Source organism: Ilyonectria robusta (assembly GCF_021365365.1).
Source record: "Ilyonectria robusta strain PMI_751 chromosome Unknown BGZ61scaffold_17, whole genome shotgun sequence".
In the NCBI taxonomy this organism is placed as follows: domain Eukaryota; kingdom Fungi; phylum Ascomycota; class Sordariomycetes; order Hypocreales; family Nectriaceae; genus Ilyonectria; species Ilyonectria robusta.
The window spans coordinates 267,987-280,281 of NW_025764451.1; the positions used below are offsets into that span (position 1 = coordinate 267,987).

At 49.7% G+C, this 12,295-nt stretch overlaps 4 protein-coding genes across 4 annotated transcripts; 1 reads left to right on the forward strand and 3 right to left on the reverse strand.

The window, feature by feature from the left end:
- Nucleotides 1–803: 803 nt before the first annotated feature.
- Nucleotides 804–2,312, reverse strand: BGZ61DRAFT_535309 (putative GTP cyclohydrolase II; the record flags this gene model as incomplete). The annotated part of the gene is made up of 4 exons (XM_046254257.1): nucleotides 804–946; nucleotides 1,003–1,147; nucleotides 1,199–2,155; nucleotides 2,214–2,312. The coding sequence occupies 4 exons, from the start codon at nucleotides 2,310–2,312 to the stop codon at nucleotides 804–806; spliced, it is 1,344 nt and encodes a 447-aa protein (XP_046101055.1).
- A 1,616-nt stretch (nucleotides 2,313–3,928) lies between these two features.
- On the reverse strand, nucleotides 3,929–5,993 carry BGZ61DRAFT_358713 (fungal-specific transcription factor domain-containing protein; the record flags this gene model as incomplete). Its single annotated transcript, XM_046240994.1, has 2 exons — nucleotides 3,929–4,551; nucleotides 4,607–5,993. 2 exons carry the CDS (start codon nucleotides 5,991–5,993, stop codon nucleotides 3,929–3,931), a joined length of 2,010 nt encoding a protein of 669 aa, XP_046101056.1.
- A 694-nt stretch (nucleotides 5,994–6,687) lies between these two features.
- BGZ61DRAFT_358817 (permease for cytosine/purines, uracil, thiamine, allantoin-domain-containing protein) lies at nucleotides 6,688–8,651 on the reverse strand (the record flags this gene model as incomplete). Its single annotated transcript, XM_046241005.1, has 6 exons — nucleotides 6,688–7,523; nucleotides 7,579–7,860; nucleotides 7,967–8,098; nucleotides 8,150–8,360; nucleotides 8,411–8,487; nucleotides 8,543–8,651. The coding sequence occupies 6 exons, from the start codon at nucleotides 8,649–8,651 to the stop codon at nucleotides 6,688–6,690; spliced, it is 1,647 nt and encodes a 548-aa protein (XP_046101057.1).
- A 653-nt stretch (nucleotides 8,652–9,304) lies between these two features.
- On the forward strand, nucleotides 9,305–11,538 carry BGZ61DRAFT_359100 (amidase signature domain-containing protein; the record flags this gene model as incomplete). The annotated part of the gene is made up of 2 exons (XM_046241037.1): nucleotides 9,305–9,884; nucleotides 9,935–11,538. The coding sequence occupies 2 exons, from the start codon at nucleotides 9,305–9,307 to the stop codon at nucleotides 11,536–11,538; spliced, it is 2,184 nt and encodes a 727-aa protein (XP_046101058.1).
- Nucleotides 11,539–12,295: the final 757 nt, after the last annotated feature.

A 12,295-nucleotide genomic window follows, 5' to 3' on the forward strand; every position in this document is an offset into this window, starting at 1 on the left:
GGGTGTGGTATTACGAACCTGTCTCTGGCACTTGCTGATGGGAATTATTTCGCCCAGGCCAGAGTTCTGGTCAATCACGGTGATTGGAGGCGACAAAGCAGTGGACGATAATGATAGCATGGGAAGGCGTGAAAATATCCGTATCAGCGCAGATAACAAATCGTTATCTTTTTATTACGGTGAGCTACGGCGTTATCAGCAGGTGTGCATGCAGCAGCTTCTCACTGCAGGCTGCCCATCCTTGCTAATCAAACACCCTCCTGGGTGAGATTAGATAGGACATCAACGTGGGCCCCTTATCTCCATCAGACTCAAGCTAGCTTCACACCCCTCCAATACTCAGATCAATCTTGACCGTCGAGATACTTGGTAAACCAGCGACTTGTGGATGAGATTATTTCGGGCTCCAACCTATTGCTAGACCAAGAGTTTAGCCTTGCGGGTTCCATGTGCGATGGCCATGTCAAGCTCCTGCAAAATCTAGCATTCATATCCCAAAGCTTTGAAGACAGAAAAACTTCGCACAAAGCGAAAATTTTTTAACACCGTGTTGTTTTGTTTATGTAACAGGTTCTAGCAAAGAAACGATTCGTGGTAAATGGTTAAGTTAATAAATGTGTAAATGTTGCTATGGCGTTGTCACAATGCTCTATTATGAACTTTTGTGCTTGCTGAAGATCAAAATCTCAAAGAGACAGACTAAAACATGCCAGCACAGTCCACGAGTGATATTTAGTAAGATGGTACATATAGTTAGGTAATTTTAGATATCTAGAAAATCATTGCTCTACATTCAGGTTGTCCTAATGAGCCACATCTTCCCAGCTCTGCCATCCACGTCCCTTCACTTCCTTCAACTCCTCGTCTGTGTACTTCTTACCATCAGTGAAATAGCCAGCATTGATCTTGGCATCAATTTCCACCCTTGAATCTGAAGGAATGAGATCTGCGAGCAAGTTAGTAATCAACACTCAAAACGCAACGTATCATAGGGGGTCTCACGTTCGGGGATGGGGATACGCTCTAGGATGGGAATGCCTTGCTCCACGATAGCATCATGCTTCATGTTGGACATGGACAGCATCCTGTCGATCTTCTTGATGCCGAGCCAGTGGAGGATATCGGGCATTAGTGCTTGGAATCGCATCTACCATTGTTAGCAGGGTGGCCTTCTTGTGCGTGGTTCTCTGATACTTACATCTCGGACACCGGCAACGTTCTCAGTTCTCGCAAAGTACTGGTCCGCTGTATCGCCTCCACGCTTTCGCGAGTTGTACACTAGGTACTTGACCACCTCTCCCAGTGCACGACCCTCTTTGCGGAAGTAGATGACAACACCGGATCCGCCATTTTGCGCCTCCTTGATGGCTTCCTCAATGCCAAACACGAGATACGGCCGGCACGTGCAGATATCTGACTGAAAGACGTCTGAGCCGTTGCACTCGTCGTGGACTCGGAGAGCTAGCTTCACATTTGGGTCTGAGACACGCTCGGGAGGGCCAAATATGTAAACAGTTAAGCCACCGATCGGAGGCAAGAAGACGTTGACATCTGGCCTCGTCACGAGCTCAGGGTAACTGCCGCCGGTGAACTCGAATAGGGCACGGCGTAGCACACCTTCGTCGACGTTGAATCGCGCAGCGACGCCTGGCAGAAACCAAACAGGTTCTACGGCGACCTTGGTCACCCGCACGTCTCCTTCTTTGTTAATGACCACGTTGCCGTCCACTTGCAGTTGGCCGCTCTCGATTGAAGTAACAATCTCCGAGACTCGCATGTGCGCGCGAGTAATGGCAATAGTCGGTCGAATGTCAAGCCCGGAGTCAAGATGTGTCTTGTAGTATCGAGCGATATTATGCCCAAATGGATCCATTGCGACAATCTTTGAGGCATCGCCCCAAGCTGGCTGGATGGGAGGATCGAAGGTTGGCTGTGTGTTTCGGAAATCGGGCTTGAAATCCGGTGGAAGATCTCCACTTGCAATAGCGAGAGCATTGTACACGCTGTAGCTTCCGCCATGGGCTCCAATGGCATTTCGTTTCTTGAGTGTCTCTCCTGACCTGGAGACGACGATAGGCCCGCGCTCTTCGGGGTCGGCAGCGCCCCAGTTGAGAGTGATGGGGTCAACAACGCTCTGCCCAGGGTAGGTCGTAAGCTATTCATTCTGTATTAGCAATCTCCTTCTGTCATCAAGCTAAAGCAGTCAATCTTACAACAATGCGACTTTGGAATCGCTTGCTCAAAGGGTTGGCCCACGGCTCATTGGATGGAGTAGTAGCACCATCGGCGCTGGTGGCAGTGACGGCAGCCATTTTAACTTGTTTTCCTCCGCTTCGAATGGTTTCTGAAGGCTCTGAGTCAAGAGAATACGAAGTGTTTATTGGCATTGTTGAGAGGCGACAGAAGCGCTAGTTATGGAATACTTGAAGTCTTGGATGGCAAGAAAATGGATGGCTTGGACTCTGGTAGGGTGCATGATAAGGTATTTGCTACGATAAGAGCCGCCTCGTTCTGTTGCACGGCACATGGTCCCCGGGATAAGGTCAATCGGTAGACTAGATAGAGCGATGGGTGTTTAGCGAAAATAGTTAGTGTCAGATCATTATCGATCCCAAAGGAATCGCAGAGCGATAACGCGAATCGTGGGTAGATTAGCTTTGAGACACGCCTCTAGAATGCCATACGTGCACCCCTGCCGTGTCAAGATACACTACAGCTCCGCCGTCAATCTCAATCTCTCTCTCTCCACCATGACGCACAAAGTCGGTTTTCACCACTTGGGTTCGGTGGAAAAGCTCATGGGAAGTTGCCGAATTGACTACGAATCCGGGCCTGGTCGAAAAAAAAATTAAAAAAAAATTAACATGAGGATGAACCGTGATGTCAGTTCAACTCGTGTGTGCATGGCCTCACTCTGTCAAAATGGTGTTATCAAGAGGTTAGGGTGCCCTAGTACACACATACCCAGAGGGGGTGCTAGAAACTTGATAGTAAAAAGAAAATACCAATAATAGTATTAATAATACAGATTATATACCCAGTCTATTCAAAGGTTAATATTTTACTCAGACTTGAGGTTTCTAGTCGATTTGGTCATCTTTTCCAATACCTCAATAAGCTGCAGTAATAGCTGTGCCTTCAAAAAACTAGATCTGCTGGAAGAGCTAGATCTTGGAAATGGCAACATCATTCCAATCATTCTTCCATCCTTACACACACCTCAAACAACCACACAACCGACCACTCAACCAACCGAAGATGTCTGCTTTCCGTCATACACTCCAGACCGATATATGGTGTTATATACTCAATTAGATCGAGTGAAGCGACGATTGGGATACACTATATCGGTCTGGAGTGTGAGACAGAAAACAGATATCTTCGGTTGGTTGAGTGGTCGGTTGAGTGGTTGGTTGAGGTGTGTGTAAGGATGGAAGGATGGAAGGATGGAAGGATGACTGGAATGCAAGAGGTGAGGCTTGCAGAGCTTTATATCCATCATGATTTTGCCTTTTCCAAGATCTAGCTTTTCCAGCAGATCTAGCTTTTCCAAGATTTAGCTCATTAAGGTGTTGGAAAAGGTAACCAGTTGGACTGGAAACTTTAATCTGTCTGAGTGAAATATTGGCCTTTAAATAGACTGAATATAGGGTATATAGTCTGTATTACTGATGTTATTGTCAGTGTATTTTTACTGTTGAGCTTCTAGTCCTCCCTCTGGCTATGTATGTACTAGGGCACCCCAACCTCTTGATACTCAATCAGATCAAAAGCTCCAAAAAGAAAACATGTAACAGACAAAATGCTGTATTTATATGTGTGGGTTGGCTATATCGTTGAGTAAAGTTACACTCACATAAGATAAATTTCATGAAACAGACAAAAGAATTATTATTCTTGATATTTTAGATTAATTCACATTCAGAATTCACACCGCGTTTGCTGTGCCAAGACCCTGAAAGTCAATATCGTACTCGAAACTGGGGTACATCTCGCCCAACTGATACGCAGTAGGGGAAAACGGTCCCCCAACATCTAATGTTTGAAGAATTTGAGGCGAAGAAATCGTCGCCAATGGGGTATCAAACGGGTCATCAAGGTGTTCGTGAGACGTTGTAGACTCCTCCGGACTATCTACTCGACCAACCACCTCCTCTGGGATTAATTTGGTCAGGCCATCTGTTGACAGGAGCAGTTGCGCGTTGGCACGCTCTAGAACGTCAGAGGCATTGCTTGACACCCGAAGGATCCATCGGTATGTAGTAAGCTTCTGGCGATAAAACGCCGCTTCTTCTGTGGTTGTTGCGGTCGACCAAAGAAGGACCATGAATGTGCTGATGATTGAAAAATTATAGTAAGATGGCGAGTACCAAAACGATTGCAAATGCTCCGGCTTTAGATTACTGACGAAGTCGACTGCGGAGCACAAACGAGCTTTTGCTGCGTTGCGACATATCTCGACCAATTCTGGGTCCGCCTCATCCGATGCCACGCGAATAATATGGCGATGCAAGGTGATTTCAGTAGCATAGTATGCAAGGCAGAGATACCCTACCAGCGGTTACTTCCAAAGCGCCAGTGTAATGGGGAATCCGTAGAAACTTACCTGTGGAAGACAGTTTTCTCGGCTTGACATCCTCTCCTTTCACAGATTCAGGAAGTTGCGAGAACCACTCCTTCAACCGAATCTGGATAGGTTTTGCAATGGCCAACTGTTCCCTTAGGCCTCCTCTGGGCTCGCGCTGAGCTCGCAGGGTGTAAAAAGTGGACAGGATTTCGGACAGGATCTCAGTCAGCTTTACCATCTCACAAAACAATAATCGACCCTTCTCGACTTCTGCACTGCCATCCTCATCGTTTTCATCTACAGCGTTCTCGGGGAAATCGTCAGCCGTAAGCGGCTGGACAAGCCAATCTTCGTAGTTGATATGAGACGGCCGGCCATGAACAAGTGCACCCCATTTATCTTGCATAAACAAGGCCCAGGCGAGCCGCTTCCGAAGGCCCTTTTCCCACGTGGGTATGCTCCAGTCAGAGCAGTCTAGATGTAGCCCAATTTCCTGGCCGATGCCAACCAATTGCGTGGTTAATGCCCATGAGTCGCCCTTTGGTTGCTGGAGGAGCAAAAGACCAGCTTGGATTGTGGAGAGCTTGGGCCGGTGCACTACTTCAGCCAACGCTCGCAATGCGATTTCCTCAAGCTTCGTGGTGTTAGGCTTCGGTAGCGAGGCCAGTTCTGCGCTATACGTCCACCAGTGTAGGGCAAGAATGTATACAAAAGCGAGGCAAGGCGGAGAAAACTCGCGGTGTGTACGATTGTATTTTTCAAGCCATACCTTTTTGTGCAAGATGGGGAAGCTAGGGTGAACAATGCGGAAGTACAGGCGGATCAGCTCGTGTCCATGGGGTGCGACAAGAGTCTCGACGGCATCCAGCCGTGAGATTTCTTCTGGATGGCTCAAGGTGCTCTCATCAAGCGTCTGGAGGAAGGTATCCGTCGAACCCACTTTGCGGAGGGCTACTGGGCCGATGGTGATTTCGTCATGACTGACCAGAGAAGCCGAGTGCAGGAGACTCTGCTCAAAGTCGGAGGATGGGCCGAGAAAGGTCGCGTGTCGGTGAGTCTGCAGCCCCAGCGTCTTGCGGAGCAGCGTAGGGCCTTTGAAGTTTTCATAGCAGTCTATCCTGGCGACGGTGCGTATCGCACTCGTGGCGCTTGACGTGGAACCATGTCGCGACGCCGTCCATGGCATCGACATGACCTCCTGCTCTTCATCCTCTGGAAACGTGATCTTCCTTTTTCTCGGCCGGGTCGTTTGCTGAAAGGTACACTCCCGGTGATGGAACTGGCAGAGCACACAAGAAGACGCTCCGTCGGGCATCTCGCAGCGACTCTTTCTCTTCCGGCACGAGTCGCATGGCCTGGACGGCCGATTAACTGTCACCCGTTGCTCAACGGCTACGGCTTGAGCACCGGCGAGAGGGTCACCCATTTCGAAGCCGGGTGAAGTGGTTGGCACAGTGTAGGGATCTCCAGCCTTATCCGATCATTACCAATTGCGGGGGATGCAGCACTGTGTGTGATTTGGACACGAGGGTGTATGGAGCTGCTCTCCACAACAGGCCGTCAATAAGCCGTGAGGTAAGTTAGTCTCAAGCCTCGTGTGGCAAGGTCTCGATCGGAAATCAATGTGAAGAAGCAAAGAGGAAGGTGTAAGGTTAGGCTTGATGTTGGCTCAGCCAAGATTGCATAGCTGAAATCGCACATCGAAGCCAAGCTTACAGTACAGATCCTACTTCGTACTATGTACGCAGTAACTTGGTTGCTGGCGAGAGATATGATGGGAGATAAGGCGAAGAAGTGAACCAATCACAGCCAGCTTCGGCTGAATTTGTCAACGCAGAGATAAGGAGATTGATTGTGTCCCGCGTTTGTGTACTGTGTACATACTGCTGTAGTGCTGTAGTCTGCAACTAATTTGGGGCTAGGCGCCTCGTATATTAAGCTATGGAAATACAGTCATCGTAGAGTGTGCCAACGCGATCAAGTTCGGAATACCCTCACACGAAGCTCATGTCGGTCCAAGCCCAAGCGAATGATCAATCAATTGGTTATGGAAAACGAAGTGATTAGTGAGAATCCAAGAAACACCCTCCATGGCCAATTCACTCCCCATACCGTCCCGCTTAGTGCTCTGGAGGCGTGGGGCTAAGCTCCTTCTCCTTGGCCGAAAATGAGCCCTTGGAATCAGAGACCTCGTCGACGACGGACTCGATATCTCCTTTCTGTCGGGGATAGACTGCTTCGTCGACCATAGCTCCGGTCGGAGGCGACACATAGGTACAGATAACGTAGTAGACCAAGGTGGATAGCGTAAATCCGAAAATCCACGCAAAAGTGTAAATCTTCCAGGCACCACCAACGTTCAACTCATGCTTAATGCTCTTGGCGAATCCGGGAAGCAGCGGGGCGAAGCCGGTGATAAAGGCAGCATATGCACGCCAGTTGACGCCGCCATCATACCAGTAGATGCCGTTGCTGCGGTAGAGCTCGTGGATATTGAGCTTGCGTTTCTTGATGATGTAGTAATCGCAGACCATAACGCCAGCCAGCGGTCCCATGAGGCAGGAATAGCCACTCAGGAAAGCCAACAGGCCAGTGGCGTTTTTGATAATATTCCAAGGAGTAGAAATGACGCAGAAAATAGAAATGAACAGCGTAGCTCGGAAAATGTTGATGTATTTCGGCGCAATTCCGGTAACATCATTGGAGAAGGGATAAGTACCAGCAGCGACCTGATTTCCGATCGTGGCGAGGATGAAGCTGAATCCAGTGAAGAATTTGGCGGCACGAGAATCAAAGTTTGCAATGACGGCTGGCATGTACCATTGGAATTCTCCCCAGAGGTACTGGTTAGCGGAAGTGACGAAAATTGGAGTGAGAGAAGCCAGCGTTCCGATCACGGGTAGAGCGAAATATTGATGATATCCACCCAACCTGTTCTTGGAGAATCGACCGAAATCTAGCAACATTAGCCTATGTTGCCAATCGCTTGGGTCAGTGGCAGCTTAAAATACCTGGCATGTTGACGGCCATGGACGAGAAAAGTCCCATGATAACATTAAGACCAGTCAATGCAGAATATGCCGTGTTCATGTAGTCGGATGTGATTTTGGCCTTTCCTGTGACCAATGGTCCACCTCCTTTGGTTACGATAGCGGCCCAGAGGAAGAGCGCGAGGAAGGTGGGAGGGACGATGACGCCCTTGACAAGAAAGAGGATGCGGAGTTTCTTGATGGGCATAAGGGCGAGGCCGGTTTGAATGAACCAATAAAGGAAGAGGCAAAGGAGACCGGCAGCTAAGATTCCGGGTTAGTTGCTAGTGGTTATTGAAATCAAACCTTGCACAGTGACCCGACATAATAGGTTCCTAGTAGCAAGGTCGAAGGGATTGGATTTGCTTACAAGTGATTCCAGCATCGTCGGGGAGCTTGTTGGGGAAGTCGATAAAGCTCGGCCAAATGGCTTCGAGGCAGCGTTGGAGGAAGTCACCGGCCTGGACTGTGAGAATAGCAGTCCACATCAAGGCGACGAATGCTAACAAAGTTTTAGCCAATTTATACTAGCATGCTCTGTTGCTGGTCTCACCTCGAATCAAGATGACCGGATACGATCCGTACATTCCGAAGATGGAGCGAACAATGACTGGATACGGCACAGCATATGTCGCGCCCATCTTCCCCGTGAGAGTGATGACCACGCTGCAAATCGCAAAGCCAAAGAAGACAATTGGGATTGTCTCCCTGGCGGTAAAACCGAGGGCCATGACACTCGAGACGGTGGATGCCAATGGCGGAGCCTACCAGCCCTGTAAGCAAGAGAAGAATAGACTCGGAGCAAGTCTCTGACCATCATGTCGGAAGTCCAGTATGCCCAATAATCAAGACCGCCCCAAGTGCGATCCTCAGGCGCGATTGGGTCGAGATCTACATTTCGAATGAGCTGTGTGGATTATACTTTGCAACGGATTGTTTGAGCTACCTTTGTTGGACCATTTGCTGTCCTCGTAGATTCCATGTCTGGCGGGCACCGTCCATGAGAGATGAGGTTTGACCCTCTCTTTGACCTGCTGAACGGAGAAAGATGGCATTTTGCTTGCGCTAGGGGTGGTTCTGAAATGTCAAGCGTTATTGCGATGGGATTACTAGAATTGATCTCGAGGGTGCATGGGCATAAATAGTACCACTGATGGGGTCTATTTGCCCGCCATGTGCAACAGAAAAACAATATCAAGATGGTTGTGCTTGCTATCAGTCAGGCGGCGAAGCGTAGGCGAAGCGTAGGCCTTCTAACCACACCAAATACGCATGTCAAGGGCTCCCCACGCAGATATCCGAGGTACTGGTACTGTGGCGTGTGGGGTATCCCATGTATATGAGGACAGGTGAGATCTCATGAGCAAGCCAGAGCACGCACTATGCGGAATTCGGATTAGCATCAAGACGCCACAAAGATAAGACTCAGAAGCCGTCGGCAGGCCGTCGCTGGGCCGTTGGAGGGCCGTCGGTAGGCCTGTCTTATCAGCGATTGCGAGCAAGTCAGATGATGAGTGATTTGAATGGCCCAGTCTGCCATTAGTTCAGCAAATGTTATTGTTCGGATGATACACGTATTCTAGCAAGAGAGAAGTATATAGATCTTCTTGGAGGGAATCTCCATCGACCTACAGCAGTTATCGCTTTACGGCATCGCCACTTGCTTCACTTCTCATTCTTCGAAAGCCGTTCTTGTACCAGTGCCAAGATGGTCGCAGGTCCAACGGCGTCCAGCCTTCTCTCGGTAGATGCGCAACCGTATGCATTCGCATTCGATCCGGCCCACACGGCGCTCCTAGTCATTGATATGCAGAGGGACTTTCTCCTGGCTGGGGGGTTTGGAGACATCCAAGGCGGTAACTTGGACGCCGTCCAAGCATCAATTGCGCCAACCAAGAAATTGCTCGAGGCCTGTCGTGACGCTGGGTTGAAAATATTCCACACCAGAGAAGGTCATGAGCCAGATCTTTCCGATTGTCCATCCTCCAAGCTGGTTAGACAATCGGCCGCTCCCCAAAATGCACACCACACCCTGGTGATTGGGGACCAGGGTAAAATGGGCAGGCTGTTGATACGAGGAGAATATGGCCATGACATTATCGATGTGCTTCAACCGTTGCCGGGCGAAGTTGTCATCGACAAGCCAGGAAAGGGTGCTTTCTGGAACACTACCTTGATGCATCAGCTCAAGAGCTTTGAAGTCACGCACTTGATTGTATCGGGAGTTACGACTGAGTGCTGCTTTGCAACGACCATCAGGGAGGCAAATGATCGTGGCTTTGAGTGCTGTAAGTTTCCACTCCAAGACCCCAACAACCAATTGCTCATGAAATGCTAGGCGGTATTGAAGAAGCCACGGCTGGATACAATGCAGCATTCAAGACCTCATCTCTGGACATGCTGCATTGGTCACAAGGGCTTTTTGGATTCGTAGCCAAGCTTGGCCCACTGCTTGAAGCACTCGAAGTTGAATCATCTCGTGCTTTAGGGGGTTCGGCCAACACTCCACCTCAAACCCCTCCGGATTGGGATGGAGACCTACGGATCGAATCTCTGCAGCGCTCATATAGGGCTGGAGTGTCACCAATGACAGTCGTTGAAGCCTTGTATCGCAAAATCGAAGCCTACAAAGAGGTAGACCCGGCCGTCTGGATAGAGCTTGTCACCAAGGATACGGCACTACAAGCTGCCGAGGCGCTTGTACGACAGTACCCTGATAGGGCCAAGCTTCCTCCATTGTTTGGTGTCCCATTTAGCATCAAGGACAGTCTCGATGTGGCTGGACTGCCGACAACTACCGCATGTCCACCGTTGGCCCATATTCCTAGCAGATCTGCAGTTGTTCACGACAAGGCGCTTGCAAATGGTGCAATTTTCGTCGGAAAGACAAACCTTGACCAGCTTGCGACTGGTTTGTCAGGGTGTAGGAGCCCGTACGGAATCACTCACTCGGTTTTTCACCCGGATTACATCTCGGGAGGATCTTCAAGCGGCAACTGCGTCAGCGTTGGCGCTGGCTTGTGTTCGTTTTCCATCGCAACCGATACCGCTGGGAGCGGCCGCGTACCGGCGTGTTTTAACGGCGTGGTGGGCTACAAACCAACCAGAGGAACCCTGTCAACTGTTGGATTGACCCCCGCGTGTCTTTCTCTAGACTGCATCGCCATCATTTCGAAGACTGTCCGAGATGCCGCGACGGTCAGCCGTGCCCTTGAAGGTTTCGACGAGAACGACCCCTATGCGAAGCCCGTCATTGCTTTTGAGAGACATGTCAACTCGGTTGGGCCTTGGGCAAAGTCATTCAAGTTCGGAATCCCACCTGCAGAGGCTCTTTCTGCATGCTCAGTGCCGTATAGGCGGATGTTTAATGAAACGGTGACAAAACTGCAATCAATAGGTGGGGTTTTAACACCCATCGACTGGTCGCCTTTTGACAAGGCCGGAAAGCTTCTCTACGAGGGCACTTTTGTATCCGAAAGGCTTGCAAGTCTGCCTGATGATTGGCTTCCTAAGAATCGCGCTCATTTGCATCCCGTTATTGTCGAATTATTCAACCAAGTCGTCCAGAGAAACAGCTCTGCTGTGCAGGCGTATCGCGACCTGCAGGCCAGGGCTCGACATATCCGCGAGGCCGAAAAGGTTTTTACCAAAGTCGATTTTGTCCTGGTCCCAACAACAACGACCCATTGGACGATCGAAGAGATGTTGGCTGACCCTATCCGGAAGAACAGCATGCTGGGTGAGTTTACACATGCTGGAAATGTGCTCGACCTCTGCGCTATCGCAGTTCCCATTACTACTTATCCAGCCTCTGAACTGTCTGGGAAAACAGATGACGCAAGGAGATTACCGTTTGGTGTCACGTTGCTGGGTGGAAGTCGCCTGGATGCGGAGATTTTGCGGCCAGCGAGGATGATTGAAGAAGCTGTTGCATCTGCTTAATGGCAGCGTTTCATATTCTTTACCGTAGGTGGCGGCAAGGTGGTTGCTGGCGGAGGCCTACCACCTAACCATTCGGCGCAGGAGTTGACAATGATGCGATTAGTCCGGTTTTAAATTCAACCCAGATATTCATGTTAGAACGGGAAGAGAGCCTCTCATCCTGAAAGCCTGTGAAGAGACTGAATAATCCCCCCTCCAAATCGTTATAGAATTCTGATCGGGGAGAAATCTGGCCTGTAGTATTTGGTAGGCTAAACCGAGCGGACGATTGCATACATCCCTTCTAAGAACGAATACCCCTTTGGACTGAGACTGATCATGCCCCAAGATCAGCACCCCCTCGAATTACTCGCCTCCGGTTCCTTCTACCCTCTACCTCGTCTCAAATAGTACATACCCATTATCTTAACCGTGTGGTCCGGAACAGTCGGATACGTCGGAGGAAATGCATTCTCTATGCTCAAATTGTAAATCAGTCCAGACCCGCGTCTTTCTGACCTTCGACTTGGGTGTAAGATGAGCCAACCTCAGGGCTTGCTGCTACCAGTATTTCTCACCGCATCACCTGACTACCCCGTTTCCTGGCATTGGCTCGCTGGGAATTGCAGTCGAGGTTACAGTCCGTCAATCGTGCGGGTTACATCGAAATGGCTCACAGTCGCAATAAATGAAGTGCCGCTGTTTTAAGCTTTCTTTTGACACTGACAGCCCTACATTTCGATTCCCACAAGACTCTAGCGTGAAACCCCCGCAGCGA